The sequence below is a fragment of the Typopeltis vanoorti genome, chromosome 19 (assembly GCF_054136105.1).
Source record: "Typopeltis vanoorti isolate ZY-2024b chromosome 19, IOZ_Tvanoo_1.0, whole genome shotgun sequence".
NCBI lineage: Eukaryota > Metazoa > Arthropoda > Arachnida > Uropygi > Thelyphonidae > Typopeltis > Typopeltis vanoorti.
This window is the reverse complement of record NC_143567.1, coordinates 78,966,233-78,989,041: the sequence shown is the minus strand read 5'-3', so window position 1 is coordinate 78,989,041 and position 22,809 is coordinate 78,966,233. Positions and strand designations below refer to the sequence as shown.

The 22,809-nt window shown below is 34.9% G+C and overlaps 1 protein-coding gene across 1 annotated transcript in view; it reads left to right on the top strand.

Moving 5' to 3' along the window:
• The first annotated feature begins 1,836 nt into the window (after window positions 1–1,836).
• LOC150096280 (beta-1,3-galactosyltransferase 1-like) overlaps window positions 1,837–22,809 on the top strand; it is a 30,927-nt gene continuing 9,954 nt past the window's right edge. Inside the window, 1 exon segment of the mRNA XM_090408829.1 lies at window positions 1,837–2,095. Coding sequence (XP_090264955.1) covers window positions 2,063–2,095 — 33 coding nt within the window. The 5' untranslated portion in view covers window positions 1,837–2,062.

The following is a 22,809-nucleotide window of genomic DNA, read 5'->3' as shown; positions in this document are numbered from 1 at the left end:
ACACAATTTTCTCTTACAACTAACATAGCCCTAAAAGAAAGGTAACATAGCCCTCATTGTCTCAACATTTAATCTAGATTTCTCCTTTGACCACATACCGTTCATAACAGAAAATATTCTCTCAACGGGTATTGTACTTCCTGGAAGACAAAGAATAAACTCTACAATATTTCAAAGGCTTAAAGTCTAAGCGTTTTTCGCTGATTTCAAAAAATAATCTGTACCCATCTATCAGATACAAGAAAGTTTTCTTTATTTCATGTATCTAACTGCCTCACAATTATAGATTCTATGATGGTTCACTGATCGAATACACGAATTTCTTCTGTTTCTGTGCGTGTGATGAGTTCCTCGTTCAGGCTGTCCTGTATTTTTTCCCATTCAGCTTATCCAATTTAATAAATTTGAATTCTTTCTGGAGATCGTCATTAAAACTGCAGTTTCGCCTCTTTGGCAGCAAGGATAGACTTAAACTTTAAAAAATAAGACATAAAAATTAAAAAATTATGAAATTTAAACCACCGGCATTGAATAACAAAGCCACCGGTTCGCATACAGGCAAAACAAAAACTAACGCTACAGCAGAACAGAAGACGCGTTATTTTCTCTCAATAAATCACTGCAGATATTTAGTATCGATATTTAGTATCGAACAATGCCACTCCATGGTTATACAAATTACTGGTATCCATGATATTGATATACGATTATAGGTTATGAATAATAATTTATGATTGACCGATATTAAAATATATTTATGGTTTTTATTAAAAACGGAACAAAATTGGCATTTTTATTAAAACGACGGAACGGCCAGGAAATATGAAAAAAAAAAAAACGGAACTTTCCCGTTCAAAAGTCATCCATTAGATGACCAGTATAAAATTTTTAATTTATATTAAATAAACAATTAAAAAGACATACTTGGTTGTATATTTTTAAAAGGTATGGATGACAAGAACCTCCATAGCTCAGTCAGTATAGACGAAGCCCTTTGGTAGGAAACACCTGGGGTTCGATTCCCGTCAAGAATACTTTGTAGGCAATGCCTACAAACTATTCCTGGTGAGATTTATACGGGGTAGTTCACCATTGCTTTCTCCAATCCCCTAATTTTATCCTGGCTTGGGAGCAGCATATGGCTGGGGCGTATTGATGACTGTAATCCACGTTTGTTCAGAGGGCTGGTTTGCTTGTTCTCGGGGACGAAAAATGCGAGTTTCCGGGTGAAAAAAAGTCCCTGCCACTGTATCAGACCGGCTAACTCACCTTTAGTCGAAAGAAACTAGACAAAGATTCTTCATGTCACTGGAGGAAATCGAACCCAGGTCTTTCCTACCAAGGGGGTTCGTCTATACTGACTGAGCTACAGAGGCTCTTGTCATCCCTACCTTTTAAAAATATACAACCAGGTATGTCTTTTTAATTACTTATTTAATATAAATTAAAAATTTTATACTGGTCATGTAGTCCAGCGTTTGGTTGAAGAGGTTTTGCTTTTTTTTTTTTGTTATTATTATTATTATTATTAATGTTTGTGAATTTTCTCTTTAAGTGGGCATATAATTAGAATGGATTTGGGAAGAATACCAAGACAAAAAATCTTGAATTAATAACTATTTAGTCGTTCATTTGTTAAAATACAAAGTGTATTTAATTCCATCGTATTATTTATTTTTTACAGCTGGCGCATGTGATAGATGTCTAAAAATCGAAGTTTGGTCGTATTTTTGACTGAAATAAAGGTAGTATGGGAGGCGCTGTGTTCACGTTTGTCTGTTTTGCAAAGAATGAAATGAAATAAAGAAACAAACAAGAAAAATGAAATGAATATGTTATACATACTAAATTAAGAAGAATATTTCCTTTTCGCTAGATAAAATGTTACATTTTCCAGAAGTACTTGTTTTATTTCCGGTTCATCTTAAATATGGAACTACATATTCGAGTGTTCCAAAGTACTACAAGCATGTTTTGTGATATCTTTTAATAAATGTATTGCTCAGTTTAAACTCTGAATTTGTGAACTTTGACGGCTTAGGACAGAAACAAAATTTGTTTAATGACGAAGCGAATAAGAGTTCTGAGAATAAAGGTAAAGTATATTGTGTATTCAAGCGCATGCATTTTCTTCAGGTCAGTAAAATATCTGCGAGTTTTTTAATTCCCCCCCCCCGTCAAATTTGAATTTGTTTTCGCACTAATGATTCTCACTAACAATAATAATAGTTGCAACTGGCTTAATTTTTTTTCTGGAAAGAGGGAAAAGAAAGGTATTAATCTTTAATCGTAATAGTTTCATTTTTTTAACGTACCATACCAGTGTTTTCTTATATCGCTTAAAAACATCTGAAAGAGTGGTACTTGTTATGGAAACCATTCGGATCTGTAATTGCACTTAATTAGAATCTCATGAATTAATTTAGTGCGTAAGTCTGAATGCCAGTCAACGGCAGATTAGCACAATAAGTGCAGGCAGAGCAATTATCATGGGTGACTTCATCCATGAAAATATAGATTGCAAGGAGTAGTGTGCACATGGCAAGATGAAAACAGAATTTTTGTAGTTACTAAGGGATAAATATCTGACATGATGGAGGGGACCTGGGGTTTGAGAATGTTGGATCTGGTAATAGCATCAGATCTATCCATAACTATAGTAGCAACACTACCTCTGATTGTGAAAACTGACTATGCAGTCTTGTTTTGTGAGATTGCTCAGCATATGGAATTCTTAATAAAGAAAGGGTTTATGAGAAACAACAAAACTGAAGTAGTAAATTACAGACAAATTAGTATCTCAGGAGAGGTGGTTAAAGTATTGGAAAAGCTGGTTTAAGGTAGATTCATGTACCCCCTCCCCTTCAGAATGTAAGTAAACTTGGTTGCTTACAGTCTGTGTGGGGCAGTATGGCTTTATAAAAGGTAGAACTTGCCTTTGTGATTTAGTCACATGTTATAATAAAGTGATAGCAGAATTGGATAATGGAAGTGGTTACGCTGTGATACTGCTGGACTGTGAAAAGGCATTTCAAAGAATACCACATAAAAAGATATTAATATTACTAACTATTATAACAGAATTAACTCATGTAAATTATTCTTTATTCGTAGAATTTTCACCTGAGTATCACAGGCATCATCAGGTGAAAATTCTACGAAGAAAGAATAATTTACATGAGTTAATTCCGTTATTATAATAGTTAGTAATATGTCTACTCATGGTATTTCCTTACTGAAACTAAAAGCTATTAAGTTGGGACCAAATGGGAATGGACATGATGTTTGGTGGCATGGATCAATCGTTCGATGCTGTTGGCACACTCTCCCTCGATGAGTCTTTGGACTCCCTGGAGGTGTCACATAATAATAATAATAATAATAGAGGATTGACTCACGGAGAAATCAGAGGGTGGTGTATGGTGGAGTGGAATCAAAGCAAACGAGGGTGACTAATGGAGTTCTCCAGCACCAAGGCCACTACTGTAATTTGTATATTAATGATATAGCAGAAGAATTAATGCAGGATATTCAGTTGTTTGCTGACAGTGTAAAACAGACTAGAGCAATAGTTCAATAGTTGATAAATGTGATGTGCATATCCTGCAGGATGGTTTAAATAAATTGGCAAACAACAATGGTTGCCAATTTAATGTTGCAAATTGTAAAGTAATGCAGTTCAGAATGAAAAGATTACATACTTTGTTATCATATTGATGGAATTACATGAAACTAATGAAGTTAGGGATTTGGGATGGTGGACAGGAATTGAAGTTCAGAGGGCATATTGGAAGCATTGGCAAAATAACTCACAGGATTACTTGTATGTTAAAAATTATAGTGACAGATAAAGATGGGAAAGTTATTCCTCTTTATAAGATTATGATTCAACTATATCTTGGCTACTGTGCCACAGATTTGGTTATCTGGGTTTATTGAGGATCAGGAGGTGGTAGAGAAGATCCAGAGACAAGTGACTAAGCTTGTATATACAGGCTATATCAGCATCTGTATGAAAGTAGCCTAGTCATGAAGATGCTTCATGTGCAAAAAGGAATAAATAAGAATATAAATTTTTGGCAAGTTTAATTTAAATTCAAGGTACTCTTTCCATTATACATTACCCAACAAAGATAAAATATACCACTGTATTTTACAGGTAAAATAGACCTCTTGACCTCTTAGTTATAAATGTAAAGTCATGCACTTTGGTGTGATTAGATATCCAGTGTCATATAATATTGGTGGGATTATGCTAAAAGAAACTGATCAGGCTAGGAATCTTGGTGTGCTAGTAGATAGGAAGTTGAGGTTCAGGGGCCATGTAGAAAAGATTGTAAATACAACTCAAAATATAATTGCAATGCTGAAACGAATTTTGAAATGTAAAGATAAGGATGCCATTTTGCCTCTTTACAATGCCCTGATAAGACCTCACTTGGATTATTGTGCTCATGTCTGGTCTTCTGGTATCTGTTGTGATTCTAATACAGTGGAGATAGTGCAAAGAAGAGTGTTAAAAATGATATTAGAATTGTGGAATACTGATTATGAAGACAGATTGAAAAGTTGTAGACTGCAAACAGGAAAAAGAGAGGTGATATGATTGAGACTTAGACTTCTGAAAGAGTCATACAGGATTTCAGTTGATGGAATTTTACATTTTATGGAGGATGGAGAAAGGACAAGAGGGCAGGAATTCATGGAAGCTGAAAATGATTGCCACTTAGAGGGGGGGGGTGAGGGCTAGATTTTTCTCTCATAGTGGTACGTGATTGGAATAAATTGCCATTGGATGCTGTGTGGGCAAGCAGGTGTGAATGAATTCAAGAACAAGTATGATAGCTGGTGCATGTAGTATGTGGTCTCCCTCGATGAGTTCCTGACTCCCTGGAGGCCTCTCTTAATAATAATAATAAATAATAAAAAAAATTGACTGCTGTGCATAGATTTGGTCACCTGGGTTTCTTGAGGATCGTTACATTACCCCAGAGGCATAGTGAGGCTATGGAAAATGTGGCCCCGGCCATAGGTGCTAATTTTACATAGGCGCAAAAATTGAGATTTTTAACGTTTTTTTTTTTAGAACGCCGCAATTTTCTTTCCTGGCCATAGGCGCCAAAATTCCTCACGACGTCTCTGCATTACCCCATACTGTATTATCCAACAAAGGTAAAATACACTTCTTGATTAATTTGTCAAGAAATGTATTGGTCAAGGTAAAATACACCTGTGACATGATTTTCAGTTGATCAGTTGAATTCTGATCAGCACAATTGAACTTTTTTGCTTGTTTTCTGTTTTTAAATTTAATTCTTTAAAAATGCAATACTAGTAAATATTAATCTCAGGTCATTCTTAAATAAGAAGTAACTATTCTGTATTTTTATCTATCTGTGGTTTAGCTAATCCTGTTGAATGAACTTCAGAAAGCATTGTAATATTGAAGCCTTTAATTATTATTACTTTATTTTTATGTGACCCCCCCCTCTCTCTCTCTCTCTCTCTCTCACACACACACACAAAATACTGATATCCTGAAATACATCAGTATTAGTACCATGAATGGGCTATTGGGGTTAGATAATCTAGAATTCTTGCTCTGGAGCCTATTCAGGTCTCCAATAAGCAGGGTTGTAGGCACACACTGAGTGATAAAATTCATCAACCACTAAAATTCATTTGCAAATCATTCATGGCCATTGGGGATTTAAACCTTCAGCTTGTAGAAAGCTTAATATGTCCTTAAATCAAGTTTTCCCTATGTTTTCTGTATAAGCTTTATACTGGTTCAAGGAATTAAATATACTTCATTCTTCGTCATTAAAACTGTGGAGTCAAGACTCGTCCTTTTTACAAAACTAGCCAGACGGTTGGTTGGTTGGTTGCAGAGGGGTTAGTGATAATTAATATCACTGATAAATATGATATGATCTGTACAGTTGTTCACTGTGTGTTATGGTGGAAGATATTCTATATCTGTAGGTTTTCCTCTTAATGCAGGTGCCCCTCACAGTTCTGTTATTTTACCTGCCTTCTTCCTCATACATAAACAACATACTGTGACCAACCTCAAAGCCTATTCACTTTTTGTTAAATTAAATTAAATTTTTGTTAAATTAAATCAGTCTACTTGTATGACAAATCTTTCAGTGCTCAAACATCTATATCTTCAAGATCATCTACAACAGTTGCAGTAAATATTGATCATCACACCTTCCTGCAATGGGACAGTAGCAGTCTAGTCTCTTTAAGTGTTTCCGTTTTCTTGTACACACACACACACACACACAAAACAACTTAATTCTTCTCTAGTTATCTTTGATAAATGCTCAACTTAGGCAGTCAATCCCGGATCTCTTTTAGATCTGACTCTTACTTCTTGCCTTTACTGGCATAATCACATTACATCTGTTGCATCTTCGGCTTACAAAAAACTTAGCATCCTCTTTCTTTCATGATGTTACTTTTCATTTGTCCAATTGTACAAATCTCAAATCTGTCCAACCTTGGAATATTACTCTCATGTCAGGGTGGCGTACCTAACACCGCTCAAAAAATTCTTGATACTGTTCAGGAGAGAGCAGTTCAGTTGATTGATAATCTCTTTCTTACATGTCCTCTTCAGTCATCTCATAGACAGTTTCTGCATTCTCTTTTCTGGAGGTATTTTCATGGGCTATACTCAGTAGGACTAGCATCTGTTATGCCCACCCCCATTTCTGCTAAATGTATGGGAACACATGCAGCAGCTGCTCAACGTCCTTTTCACAATTGAACTACTGACTCACCAAAACTTTATTATCAGTTATCTTTTGTCTCAGTTCTTGTGGATCTAGGACATGAAGTATTTCTCAAGGATTACTAACTCCATCTATTCAAGAGGAATGTCAACAGTTATTTCTCTCTTGATCCCAGCATACACATGACGTCTATTTGTTATAGGTCTTGTAATCCCTCTTTTGTGGGAATATTATAAAATAAAATGTGCACAAATGATCCTCTGATCAGGTCTGTGTGTTAGTAAGTTGTCTCTTTTTCAACAATTTGAGTAGATTTATGTTGGTTAGCTTTTCAGAATTATAAGAATTTTACGATAGATTAATTAGATTTGCTTCAGTTGCTTCTTTTAAGTGAACATTGAGTCCAGATGCCAAAATTTATTTCAGGGATTTCATCAATGAATCTGTAGTCTCTGTCGTTTCCATGATTGTACAATATCTGTACTTAAAATGTGTAAGATATTCATAAAAAAAAGTATTATTATTATTATCATCCAGGCCTCCATGGAATCCAAAGACTCATCGTGGGAGGTCGTTTTTAGGAAACACAAAGTTTATCATACCACTCCTTTAACTCATTGACCGTTCCCGTTCCAACCACTCTCTCAGGCAATGCATTCCAAGTTTCAACCACCCTCCAAACAAAGAAAGTACTCCTCACCCTCTTGTGCACAGCCTCCTTTTGTAACTTCCATGGATGGCCCCTTGTCATCGCTCCTTCCCACCGTTCCACCAAGTGAAAGAACTCTCCAATGTCTACCCTGTAACTGCCTCTCAACATTTTAAAAGTCTCAATCATATCACCTCTCCTTCTATCCACTAAACTCTGCAGTCCACATTCCCTCAGTCGATCCTCATAACTCATATTGCACAGTCCTGAAGCCATCTTTGTTATCTGCCTCTGTGCCCTTTCCACAGCCAGTTTATCCCCTTCAAATCCTGGGGACCAAATCTGAGAACAATAGTCGAAGTGTGGTCTGATCAGGTCTTATAAATGATAACTCTTTTATCTCTGCAGGTCAGCATCCTTCTCAGTGTTGCAGCAATCCTCTGAGTTACCCTCACCACCTTTGCAATATGCTCCCTGAATTTCAGTTTTCTATCAATCATCACCCCCAGATTTCTTGTCTCCCCTACCTCCTCCAATCGAGTATTCATCCTTCCATCAATGGATCCCAAACCTCAAGACTTTACGTTTTGCTGCGTTGAACCGACACCCCTATTCATTGCCCATCTGTCTAGTTTATTCAAATCTTCTTGCAGGGCTGCCACATCTGCACTATTACTGATGACCCTTCCCAGCTTCACATCATCCGCAAACAACTGAATGTCCCCTTGCAATCCATTGACAATATCATTGATCTTCTTCTTCTTCTACGCGTTATTCCCGCTTCCTATGCAGGGTCCGCATGTTACTTAGATGTGATTTCTTGTTAGTACTACTCCCAACCGACCCGTCGCCTGGTCTGCCGCTGGGGAGAGATATATTTTTGACTGTAGAGGCGTATGTTCATGGGGCCGGTTTGCCTGTTTGCGGGATGAAAAACGCCAGATAAACTGGCGGAAAAAACCCTACTGACCGCGCCCAAGACCGGCTAACTTGGCTATGCCTGAGGAAGATCCTCAAATTCCTCACGTCTACAACGGGAATCGAACCTGGGACACTCCTTCCCCAGGCATATGGTTGCGAAGCGCAAAGCCACTAGGCTAACCGCGCGGTCTTTTGACAATATCATTGATATTGTATAAATATAAAGGATCATAAATGCTATGACATCATACTGATAAGCAGTGTGTGTATCTAACCTCCCATTTATCATGATGGTGAGCTTTTCAGGTGCAAACTTTGTTTGCTCACACTTGGATAAAGGATTAAACTAAATTTATTATACTCTAACCAAGTGAAAAATAAACTTTCAATATCTTTCTCTAAATCCAGAGTAATTTAATAAAACGATAGCACACCATTTGGCAACTCCTATAAGTCAAGATGACCTTGCTAATGCTTCTGCCTGGTATCTCTCCACTCGGGCCTGGCTCCCTCTAAATCCAGAGTAATTTAATAAAAAGATAGCACACCATTTGGCAACTCCTATAAGTCGAGATGACCTTGCTAATGCTTCTGCCTGGTATCTCTCCACTCGGGCCTGGCTCCCACTGAAGAGACCTCAATAAAGGCCGAAACTAGTCTGAGTAGTGGCCCTCCCCTTAATGCATAGCATTATACATATCCGCAAGGAGATGTGTTTTGCAGTATGGGAGATACTGAGATAGGAGCGTTGTGAGCTTGCTCCACCTTTGCAACGAGTTGCCCGGTGTTGTACCACCTTACCACAGTCCTGAAGATACTTTCAGGTGCAAACTTTTTTTGCTTACACTTGGATAAAGGATTAAACTAAATTTATTATAGTCTAACCAGGTGAAAAATAAACTTTCAAGAGCTTCTACTTCTGTTAAGTGTGGTGGATATGTTTTGAAGAGAATCAAAAGATGGTAGGAATTAGTAAGGCAGTTGAGAAGAAAATTTAGAAACAAAAATTGCTAATTGGAATAGATTTTTTTTTTCTTATATAAATGCAATGTAGATATCAGTATAAACTGATTGTGACACGGATAACACTGCTTAATTTTGTAGAGATTAATTGATCTTGAATATCCAGCTCACTTCCTTATTGATTAGTGATTTTGAATTGAATGTGAACTTGTTCATGTCACTCTGTTCATGTAACTCTACTCGTGTGCATGCTTAGTTTGGAATATGAGGCTATGTACTAAAGACACTGACTTAAGTTTGATGAATTGTAATATGCTCTACAACATATGAACCTGTGCTTTCACCCAGCCTTCTGACCAAACGAATATAATATACATGACATATACAACGTCATGTATATTATAACATGACAGATGTTCATGTTATAATATACAAGCCAGCACCTTAGCCTCTGATCTTGCATTTGTAAAATAGGGTAGAAGTGATGTGTAATCTTATTAAGCAAGAGATTCGTTAAGAAAAAAAAAAAAAGAATGATGTGGAAGGAATACCATGTGCATAAGGATGATGTCAGTTATGAAAATTATATGGAAAATCAAAAGATGGTAGGAATTAGTAAGGCAAATGAGGAGAAAATTTAGAAACAAATTATGCGTTTCTAGATTATATTCTCTTATTTTCTCTGTTATCAATTTTAAGCAAAAGGCCAGGTCTATACATCATCATGCTTTCTAAATCCATTTTCAATTTGTAAAATAAAGCCTTTCAAATATTTTATTAGTTTATTTAAAATTCTGCTAATATTTTTTAACAGGATTTAGAATACTTATGCCTCTATAGTTTTTAGGGTCGTCTCTATTGCCTTTTTTTTATAAATAGGAATCGCTATTGCTTTTTTCCATTCTATTGGTGGGTTACTTGTCAAATAAATTTTATTTAAAAATAATAAGAGTCTTTCTTTAAACTTTATTCCTGCATATTTATATAATTCTGAACCTAACTTATCTTCTCTGGGTGATTTTCCATTACTGGTTTCTTTCAAGCTAATTTCTAATTCTTCTTTAGTTATTTCTGTTTCGTTTTCATTAAATGTTATCTTTTTAAAATTTTAAATGTTATTTCTGTTTCGTTTTCATTAAATGTTATCTTTTTAAAATATTTGTCTTCCACAATTCTGCATAGAACTTTAGAAATTCCTCTAATTTCAGTTTGGTGTTTATTTTTATGCTTTCTCTAGTATCTGTACTTAAACATTTCAAAATCTTATATACATTGGGTCTTATTCTACATAAGCCATGTTCTAAATTAGTAACAAATTTGCTCCACAATTCTGTCTTTTTCTGACTTCTCTTTTGGTTATGACTTTTATTTTATACTCTATTTCATCATGTAATGTTTTACTGCTTAACCATTTATGGTATATCATTTTATTTTCTCTAAATATTGGTTAATTCTTTGTTGATATAGCCATTGTATATTTGTGTCATTTAATAATCTAGTTTTATAAAATAATGTTCTAAATTTTCTTTCTGTTATTTGTAGCCATTTAGATGGTGATCTTAATTTTATTTTAACAATGAAATGATCACTATTTCATATCCTTGGTGGGCTCTAACATATATATTAAACTTTGATGTCTTTTTATTTAAGATAAAGTAATCTAATGTTGATTTCTATCCTCTTGCTGCCCAAGTATATTTATGTATGTCTTTATTTATAAAAGGAATTCATTATTTTAAGATTATAAACTGTAAAGTCAATAAATTTTTTACCATTCCTGTTCTGAATATGTTCTCCATGTATTAATATATTATCAATTTTCGTTTTTCCAATTCTTGCATTTAAGTTTCCTGCTAATAATATACAGGTAACCCTCGTATAACACGAATGTTAAATTCCATAGAAATGCCGCATTATATAAATCGCATTATGCGAACTCAGATCACATAGAAAAAGTAGGGTTATGTTCCGAAATTGTTTTTTTTTTTTAAATTATATAAACAACGACATATCCAACTAAAAAATATTTTTATTTAATTCAGGTAACTCATGTAAGTTAAGAAAGCCTATAAACTATGAAACAAATACATAGTATAAAATTATAAAAATTACAAATTGTATGTAAACTTCATTGCACATAATGCATAACGTGCAATGAAGTTTACGTACAATTTTATAATTTTATACTATGTATTTGTTTCATAGTATAAAATTTTAGGCAAAATAAAGTGTATATTTTAATCATCACTGTCTTCAAAAATAACATTTTGTAGATGTTCTTTATTTACGAGTGGCTGGATGTTGTCATCACTTGAAATCTCATGGACATCATTTGTATAATTCTCATTGCATACTTCAGCTAGTTTAGTTATCAAGAAGTCAGTAATAAGATCTTGCTTATCACTATGCTGCAATTTTATATTAAGTTCATGATATGGAGCTAAACAAATATCCAATTGTCTCGTGAATTTTCTGGAGCACTCCATTGAGGGATCATTATCCGTAAAATACTTCCTAATTTTCTTGCCAAGTCCAATCTTTCTGCTAATTTTTTTAAACTGAATTTTTTAACGAATTCATCACAATCAGAATCTTCGGCAGAACTTTCCCTGTCATTTGGTTTGACATCAGCTATTAATTGTATCAGTACCTCATCATTTAAATCTGTTTCCCCATCAATTAACTCACTAATTTCATTTTCAACCATATTGCAAAAGCCCTCTCCACTAAAAATGTGTGCGACGTTTATTATATGACTTAGCTCAACATCCACTGAAATGTTTTTCCAGCAAGCATTCAGTGTAGAGGGTTGTAATTCCTTACAGAGAAATAATTTCCACACAATTCAATATTGAAAACTCTTTCTACACTTGAAGCAGTGTCATGTTTGAATTAGATTCCATTTTTTCCGGAATTAATTGGAATGCTTGACAAACATATGACTTAAATGTTGAGATTATTCCTTGGTCGAGTGGTTGAATAAGTGAAGTATTAGGCAACAAAAAAGTTATTTTAATATTTGGATGGCTTAAATTTGTTGGATGGCCTGGTGTGTTATCTAAAATTAGTAGAATTTTGAAGTCGATATTCTTTTTCTTTGTGTAACTTTCTACATCTGGGACGAAACACTTGAAAAACCAATTTTCAAACATGCTAGCTGTAGCCCATGCCTTTTTGTTGGCCCACCAATAAACAGGTAGGGTGGGCTTGTCAAGCCCTTTCATAGCATGAGGATTTGAGGATCGGTAGAGTAATTACACAAAACAGTAAAGTAATTCTATCTTTGAAAACTTTTGAATCCAGGAGCTGATAGGTGCGTTTTGGCATTTTTTTCCCAATATAACCCAGATTCATCTGCATTAAACACCTGGTCTGCACTATAACCACCACCTTCAATGATTTTTAAAAGTTCTCCGGGGTATTTACAGGCTGCATCTGCAGATGCTGATTCTCCCTGGATTTTAAGATTATACAAAGAAAACTACTTTTTAAAGTTTTCAAACCAACCCTTACTGGCACAAAATCCATGCTGAGGGCTTTCTTCTGAGGAATCTTGATCAAATTCTTTTAAATGTTTATAAACTTTGAAAGATTTTTGTTTAGTAAGATTTCCATCCAAAGGAAGTTTCTTTTGAGTGCAATCTTCTATCCAAATCACTAGAGATTTCTCCATTTTTTCCATTAGAATATTGTGTACAAGAGCAATGCGCTTTGCACTTACCATTGACCCTTCAATAACACTTTCTTGGGTTTTATGTTAATTTTTTTTCTTTCATTGTTGATTCATTTAAATTCAAAGTCCTTGCAACAACTTGCAATGAGAAGGAGTGATGACAAGAGGCCATCCCTGGAAGTTACGAAAGGAAACTGTGAGCAAGAGGGTAAGGAGTGGTTTCTTTGTGTGGAGGGTGGTTGAGCCGTGGAATGCATTGCCTGATGGAGTGGTGGGAGTGAGAACGGTCAGTGAGTTTAAAGAGTGGTATGATAGACTTTGTGTTTCTCAGGGGGGAACCTCCCCTCGATGAGTCTTGACAGACTTTGTCTTAGGAACGACCTCCCTCGATGAGTCTTTTGACTCCTTGGAGGCCTGAATAATAATAATAATAATAACTCCTGGTTTATTTCCATTTTTCAACCGATCTAAGATTTTAATTTTTTCTTCAAGAGAAATGAATTTTCTTTTCAATATTTTTTTTCCCCCCTTTTGTTGCAGTTTTAGTGGCCATTACTATAAAAATTAATTTTTTACATTAAAAAAAAAAGCATTACATATTAATTATGTATGTAACTCATCAGAAAATAAAGTGCTTAGCTTGAGATTAACACACTTATAATTTTTAATGCACTTTCCTGCCAGGAAACAAAGACAATTTTCAACAATAAATCCTTTATATGGTAAACAATTGACGTACATGCATACTAAAGGGTATTCCCCCTAATATAAATTCGCTACTCATAACTACATGCACAACAGTAAACACTTTATACGGTAAACAATTGACACTACACAAGAAAAAAAAATATGTACATGCATACTAAAGGGTATTTCCCCCTAATATAAATTTGATATAATTACTGTACGCTCACAGATGTGAGACCCTTCGACACTTCTGCGCATGTCAAAAGAAGGAGAATCCATTCTGATATTAGAGTAATCGATGCGTTTCATGGGATGATTGTTTATTATTATATGTCAGAAAATTAGCTTTTCTTTTATGAAAATTCTAGTTCTTAAAGTGGTAACTATTTTGCTTATATAACAGTTGGAAAATTTACGTATAAAGCACGTGATTTCGTGTGTTGCTGACGAATTCGTACATCCTTTATTTCTTTCTCTCCTTCAGCATGAATTGACTATTCTTGGCACAAAGCCAAGGTAGGCTTTACGAAGTGTGGGCGTTCAATACATGCGCAATACAGGTAGGCACAAATTTAACGAAGATAAAATTTGATTTTTAAGTCGCATGGTGAAAAATATATGAAAAGATAAAAGGTTACTACAATTTGTAGACTGTGTTATATCGACTGTACTATATTGTGAAACCTGTGGGGTATTCATAACTAAAAATCCACAGTAAGTCTCAGTGGACAGTTATTTTTGTGTATTTTAGGTGAACCATATATTACCATACCATGTGAGGTCTCCTAGAATATTGGTTCACCTAAAATACACAAAAACAACAGTCCACTGAGACCTATTGTAGATTTTATAAGCAGCCCCACTTATAAAATATCAAGATTTTTGTCTAACCTTCTCCAATCTCTCACAGGTCACTTATCTTCATCAATTAAAAATTCCACAGAATTTCGCATGAAAATAAAAGACATCAAACTGTCAGAAACACATGCTAATAAGCTTCGACATTGTCTCTCTTTTCGGTAATATTCCTCACAAAGAGACAATAGAATTGTTAACTCAAAAATTTCCATTCAATATTGTGGACGTATTCAAATTTGCTATCACATCCGGATACTTCACTTAGAAAGACAAAATTTATAAACAAGAGGAAGGAACAGCAATGGGCTCTCCCTTATCACCAAACTTAGCCAACCTTTTTCTGGAACACCTAGAAGATAAAATCTCTGCTCTGGAACCAAAACCAAAAATTTGGCTTCAATATGTGGATGACGTCTTTGCAGTCTGGAGTCACTCTGAACTGTACTGAACTCATTTATAGATAAGATCAACAACCTTCATCCTCGCATCAAATTCACACTTGAAAAAGAATCATCATAAGGCATCTCCTTTCTTGATATACACATCCAATGGAAACAAGATGGTTCCATCTCCACCTCTGTCTATCGAAAAAAACCAACTTTTCCAGGTCTTTACATCCACAATTCATCTGCTCACCATCCATCTCAAAAATTTGGCATCATAAAATCTCTGGTATCCAGAGCGTGCACATTTTGTTTCTCTGAATTAAATTTAAAACAAGACCACATCTGTCTGATCAAACCACACTAATCGGACCTCACTCAACATGGAGTTGAAAACCCTAACCATAGAATCCAATGGCAAAACACCAAACTGCTACATAGATCCTTATATAAACATGAGTATTTATATAAAGAAAATGCTGGTGCTAAAGCATTATGTCACAGACCCAACCTTAACTGCAGTGACTGTCTCACTATCCCAAAGGTCTGGGAAATTATCCTCAATTGTATAAAATAAATTTATAAGATATATTTTTAATTCAATTTAAATTTACAGCTGAATTTTTTAGTCCTCAAACACACTAGAGGGATTCCAATGTAAGCATGCACACTAACTGTTCCTTTGAATGTAATTCCTAGTATTGTTTGTAATAACTGTATTGATGATATCTTAAGATATCATCAATACTTAAGACAAAATATTCATATTATTAAAATTTAATTAGTTTTATACGTGTGAATTTTTAGTTGTATTATATCGAAACCGTGTTGTTTAAGTACCACTTTGAACAAGGGTTACTACAGTTTGTAGACCATGTTAAATCGAAACCTTGTTGTATAATTACCGTGCTATATGAGGGGTTACCTGCATAGTGATTTTTACTTATTTTATTATATATATATATATATTTTGTAATTGATTATAAAATTCAAAATTATCCTCTTCCCTTCCTCCTTCTAGGGCATATAAACCAATTATTGTTAAATAACCTTTGTCTATTTTTATTCTAGCTTCTGTTATTCATTTATTCCATACTTTATATGTTAACTATTTTGAAAGGGAATTATGATCCAAATTATATAACACCTGCTTGTGCTCTTTGGTCTCTGTCAACTCCATTATATATTACATTAAAATTGTCAGTTCTCATGGTTCCTTTAAATTTTTATTTTTATTTTTGTGATTACTGCTATTTTAAAATTTCTTTCATTTAATATTAAATCTAATTCTATTTCTTTATATGCTATTTCTCTTATGTTCCAGTTTGCTATATGTATTATATGTGTTTTATCATTTCCATTTTCATTTTATCTTTTTCATTCCAGGGTCTTTTTCCATAGATTCATTTCGAATACCTTTCTCTGTTGGCTTAAAAATAATTTAGTGTTCTCCATGTCAGGTTATTAGCCTGGTGATGGATAGTCTAGTGGTAGGGCTGCTACCTTAAGGCATCTGAACTTGCCTTCTTCCAAATTTAAACTCATAGGACAAGTATTGAAGAGAACAGAAGTGATTTTAGAGAGGACATAAATATGGACCAAAGATGGATACATCCTATAGTCCTCGAGTACTGTAATAGCATAATAGTTATAAAGTAAGAAGAGCTGACTGATAAGGCCTTATAGGAAACGTTAAAATGAGTGGATCTTCCTTAAAGTATTGGAAGAAGAGGATAGATCCAGCTAGGGGTTAATTGCCCTTTATGGCTTTGTTGGTCCACAAGTCCGTATTCGATATATTCAGACCACCTCATCATATATTTGGTGGGCTCCCCCTATCTGCCACCTAGGGGATGCACTCTCTAGAGGTCACTGGGCTGCCCCATGAGAGAATAATGTTATCTATTATCTGTCTATTGCTTCCAAAGGGGGTGAATGAGATATGGTAGTCCAACACAATATTTCATGAACTATTCTCTGTCTACAACTTGTATCCACAAATACTTTATTATGTACAATGGTTGATCATATCAGGTATCTGATTTGATCATCTATTACATTTCATTCTTATAAAGCATTCTTCACTACTTGAACCTATAAGTTGCGTACACTACTTCAAAAGAAGTCAACGGACCCCCCCCCCTATGGGCAAGGTGCATCGTGCCATGTAATGACTCGCATGTTTGCAGCCAGTATAAATTTTTTGAATATGATTCAACCGGACACAGTTGCACTGACTCCCAAGTCAGTGCAACTGTGTCCAGGTGAAATGACTGTAAGAAGGGAACTGATCAACAATTTGCCAAACAGATAGGCCTGCAACATGGTTGCAGGCCTATCTGTTTGGCAAATTGTTGTTGAATTGAGCCACCCCAGGTCAACAATCATTGATACCATACTGAGATGGAAGTGCAGGGAGTAATTTGCAAGTGCTACCCACAATGGACGATTCACCACACTCACTAAACGTGACCATAGGGTGCTACAAAGGATAATGTAAAACCTGTTATTTTTTAGCAAACATGTTGAATGTGGAGTTCCAGGCATCAACTGAAACATGTATCAGCAGAAAAACATTCAGCACTAAGGTTCGCAACATGGGTTTCTATGCTAGGATCATAATATGCAAGTTCACATTACCCAAACCAACATGCAGCATCATCTTCACAGATGCAAAGTGCAAGTACAATGGGACATGGAAGCTTGGAAAGCTTGTTATGGACTGGTGAATCACTCTACCCTCTGCCAAGCAGATGGATAGGTGTGGTGGATGCTTGATGAATGTCTCTTACCAGCATGTGTAACCCCAACTATGAAATTTGGAGGTGGCAGTGTGATGGTATGGTTCTGTTTTTCCTGGTTTGGCCTCAGACATCTGTTTGTGATGCCATGAAAACATTTAACTCTCAGAGGTTTCTGAATGCTCTGGACATTGTATTGCTTCCTAATTTGTGGTGTTTCTACGGAACTGACCATTGTCTCTTTCAGCATGACCATGTCATAAGGCTGCTGCTGTAATTGTGTGCTTTCTAGACATGAACATGGCCACTCTTAACTGGCCTCTGCAGAGCCCTGATCTCAACCCTGTTGAACATCTCTTGGATGAACTGGAACATCTGGTGAGGTCAAGGGACATCTGCCCAACACCAATACGGGATCTCATCACATGCCTATAGGAAGAATGGTCCAAAATTTCCATTGATTGCTATTGTATGCTTGTGGAAAATATGCCCCGTAATCCTACGGGGCATATATTCCACAAGCATACAATAGCAGTCATCACAGTGAATGGAGGTCCTACATCTTATTAAGTTGGGTGCCATCGCTGTTTGTTCCTCATACTATGGTGTCCATTGACTTCTTTCCAGTGTATATCTTCCTCCAAATCATACTCTACCAATTTGCTTCATTTCCTTCCCCCTGCCCCAATCTTTCTCTGCTCAGATTATCTTTGATTACATATTATTGAATATTAACAGTATTAAGTTTTCTTATATCTACATTTTACAGAATTTATACTGGGGAGATTTGTCGTGTAGTAGAACAAGGACAAATGGTCATCCCTGGAAGTTGCAGGAGGCAGTGAGAAGTTTTTTTTTTTTTTTGCATGGTGAATTGTTGAACCATGGCTTGCATTGCCTCATGGTATGGTGAAAGTGCAGACTGAAAGGTTCAAGGAATAGTATGATAGACTTCATGTTGTATAAGATAGATCTCCCATGGTGAGGCATATGATTCCATAGAAGTCCCGAGTATTAATATGGTTCTGTCATGTGTGTGGTCTTCAGTCTTTGATGAACTGTTTTATTTCTAATCTGCATTTCAGATCCATAAGTTAAAATGGGTTTGAACAGTCTTGTATTTTGTTCGTTTAATCTGTTGACTAATTTCTCTTTCACATAAATTTATTCATTTGGCTTCTGACCATGAACAATACTTTTGCTGTTATTTGCAAAAAAATTGCCTAAATTGCTAAAATACGTAACCTGTTTTGCAGCTACTGATTTGCAACTTAACTATTTGTGTAAGGTTCCATTAAAAATTATTAATAATTCATAAATACCAATATAGTTGCAAGTCCTGAAATCCTACCTTGGTATTTCAAGTCATGTAACTAATCCAGCCATTTTAAGCTTCAACCAATACTTAATAACTTAATATCTGGCTAGTATACCATTCTTGAGTAGGAGAAATAAAAATGTTTGTTTGCTTTTACTTTCAGTAACATCAACTTTGAAAAATATAGCAAGCAGAAACTAATATGGCTAATAGTGATGCATGTGATAAAAATATAAAATTGGAACCTCATCATATAGTGGTAAAAGTTAAGAAATTTGACAAAACTAACATGAGACGTACTATGTAAGAAAAAAACTGGTTCATACCTATTTCTTGGCCAGTAATTAGTTATTATATGAGACTGAATCTGATTGTAGCAGGCTGCCCAATCAGCTGGTGCATAACCTTGCTTCTGCCAGTTTGCACCAACATGGCTGTTTCTCTAACATTAGTATCTAATAACAACATGAAAAGAAAAACAATTTAGTTCACTGCAGTCAAATCTCCTTTAAAAAATCCTCTCAAGAGACAATATAAATAATTGAATACAAATTTTAAAATTCACTTCTGCGTTAACCTCACTGAAATTTGTGGCATAAATGCAGCTATAAAGGATGTGCACCACCACATTCAGACTCAATTTTTAACAACACTCCAAATCACAGATACCGTAACCATGGTACATTTTAACTGGGTGATTACCATAACAGTGTATTTTTATTTTTAGAGGGACTTGTGGCATAGTATAATTATTAAAAACAACACATAAGTCCACAGTAATAACTTTAATTAATAAATAAGGTAGATATTTCATACTAAAAATAATAGTACATCTTCAGTGTTACAAACAGATAGGAATAGAATACAAGTACCGAATATTTGGTGGATCACCTATTAAAATACAATGTTGTTGTGAGCTAGGAAATGAAAGAAATTAATAAATAATTAATATTTAAGATAATTAGTTTTTTAATGATTACATAAAATAAAAGTCTCTTAGATCTTCGAGAGAGAGACGCAATCATTTCGATTTAAATTCGGTAGGTGTAAAAAAGCTTCACAACTTTCTTTAAAGAGGCGTTCATATTTGAACCTGCATCTGTGAAGTAGAATAGCTTTATCCCACTGGATATTATGGGTAGTGGTAATACTGTGTTGTGCTAGACCAGACTTCTGAGGTTTGTTGTAATCAATATAATATTGATGTTCTTTAATTCTTTTTTCCACAGAACGGCCAGTTTGTCCAAAATAAGAAACATCGCATTCACAAGGAATTTTGTAAATGCCAGCCAAGAACAGAGATGACAGTTTATCTTTTGTAGAAGGTAATAAGGAAGAAATTTTGTTGATAGGAATATAAGTGGGAATCAATTGGTACTTTTTTAAAATTCTACCAATAGGTTCTGAGATTCCTGGAATGTAGGGGATTGGAACTCTGCAAACTGTTGAAGAAACCTTAGGTATTGAAACATAAGATTCAGTTATCTGTTGGATTTGATTAGGGTGGTAATTATTAGATACCATTAACTTTTTAATGATGGAAAGTTCTTGTTGTAAGATTTCTGGAGAAGAGCAAACTTTATGTGCCCTATTAATTAGAGATTTAAGAATGCCAAATTTTTGAGATGTATGGTGAGTAGATTTACTCACCATACATCTCAAAAATTACTGGCAGATACATTCATTTTATGAATGTATCTGCCAGTAAATGTGGGCTTTCGAAAGACACTTGTAGATAAGGTACCAGAAGAAGTTCGAGTAAGCAGGATGTCCAAAAATGATAAAGTACCAGAATTTTCCTTTTCCATTGTGAATTGAATACAAGGATGAAGGCTATTTATCTGTAGGAAGGTGGAAAGCTCATCTTCAGTATGTGACCAATGGCAAAAACATCATCGACATAACGATACCAAAGAGATGGTTTAGGGTGAATGGATGAAAACATAGTCACTTCGAATTGTTTCAAAAAATAGTTAGCCAAAGGTGGAGACAAAGGATTACCCATGGCAGTACCTTATATTTTTAGTACGAAATATCTACCTTATTTATTAATTAAAGTGTATTTTTACAGTCCAACATTCTCTGCAAGAGAAAGCCAAAAGTTGAAACCTTTCATTTTGACTTATGACTTAAAGTTTCTCTGCCTTACTTTGTAATGTTTGTTGCAGCTTGACGAATTGGAATGTAAGCCATGATAATTACATAAAACTTAACACATCTTTCTTACCTTGATTATCTTGATGGACCTGTGATTTCAGTCAGCATTTCTCCATGACTGCATGTCATAAAGAGTCCAGCTATTCCTGCTGGACTTTTTTCTGGACTGGCCTTTCTTCTCCATTTTCTTCCGACTTTCTTAATCATTGGGTCTTCCAGATTTCCTTTTGGTATCTCTCAGATACCAGTTTGTTACTCTGACTGTTCATCTGTTGTCTCTCATTCTGGCAAGATGTCCTGCCCATCTTCTTTTGCTGTTGTAGATTGCTTTTATTACATCTTTGAGTCCAGACTTCTTCCTGATTTTTTACGTGGTCTATTTTATTTACATTGCACATTTTTCTTTCTATCGCACGTTGAGTTATCATTAAGCTTTGTTCTTCTTATAAAGTTGTGTTCCATGTTTCACTGCCATAAGTTAATGCTGGTAAGATGTGACTATTGAAAAGATGAGCTCTTATTTCTATATCTATGTTTTGGTTGGTAATTGTTGATTTTATTTTGTTGAAGGCTATCCAAGCAGCTCTTTTTCCCCTACTATTTCATTTGATATGTCATTATTCATTTTTATGGACTGGCCAAGGTAGATGTAATCTTCAACTTTTTCGATGGTGTGGGATTCTAGAGTGATTGTATAATCTCTACAGTATTTGTTTTTCATCCATCTTGTTTTGTCCGGATGTATTTCCAATCCAATTTTTTGGCAATTTTGGCTTATGTTATTCAGCATTGATTCTAAGAGTTTGGGTGAGCGAGATATTAATATCACATCAGTGGTGAATAATAGGCTATTTAACATTTCACCATCAATGTTTATTATTCCACGTTTCATGTCAGTTTTTTGAATGATGCTGTCCAGAGTAGATGTGAAGAGATTAGGTGATAAGCAGTGGTGAGCAATAAGGGGCTTGTGTGAGCCCTTTGTTAAATTTTTCTCAAATTTGCGATCCCCTTGTTCTTCTTGTTTAATAATCTTGTAGAACTAGGAAATACCACCATGGAATGTATACATGCTACTATAATTGCTACTTTAAATTCATATGGAGTTTCTGATAACTATATAAAAATCATTTCATTGCATTTTGTTCTGATGTAGTGTAATGTTAGGAAACAAATCAGGTGTTGCAATCAAACTTCTACAAAAATTTCCCAACGTTATGATTTGGCATTGTGCTCATTGTTTACACTTAGCATTAGACAACTTGATAAAAAACATTAAAGAAATAAATCATTTTGAAATATTTATGGATAAATTATATGCTTTTTATCATCAATCACCAAAAATCAACGAAAATTAAATACGATTGCAAAAGACCCTGGTAACGGAATTTTAAAGATCGGCCGTGTGTTTGGACCATGATGGGCAGCTTGCAGTTTACGAACAGCTCTTGCTTTGTGGAGAAATTACCCAGCTTTATGTAAGCATTTTAATACAAGGGCCGAGTTCTCAATTTGGAATTTTTAAAAGATCTAGCATTAATGATTGATATCCTACAGGAATTATCATATCTATTAGAAGCTCTACAAATTGCAATATAAGTATTATAAGGGTAAGTTAAGCTTTTTTTTTTTTTTTTTTGCTCGACAATGCGAGTCCTTTGTTAAAATTTCCATAGCTCACCATTGGCGATAAGACATTGCCCTGATGTATTCCTC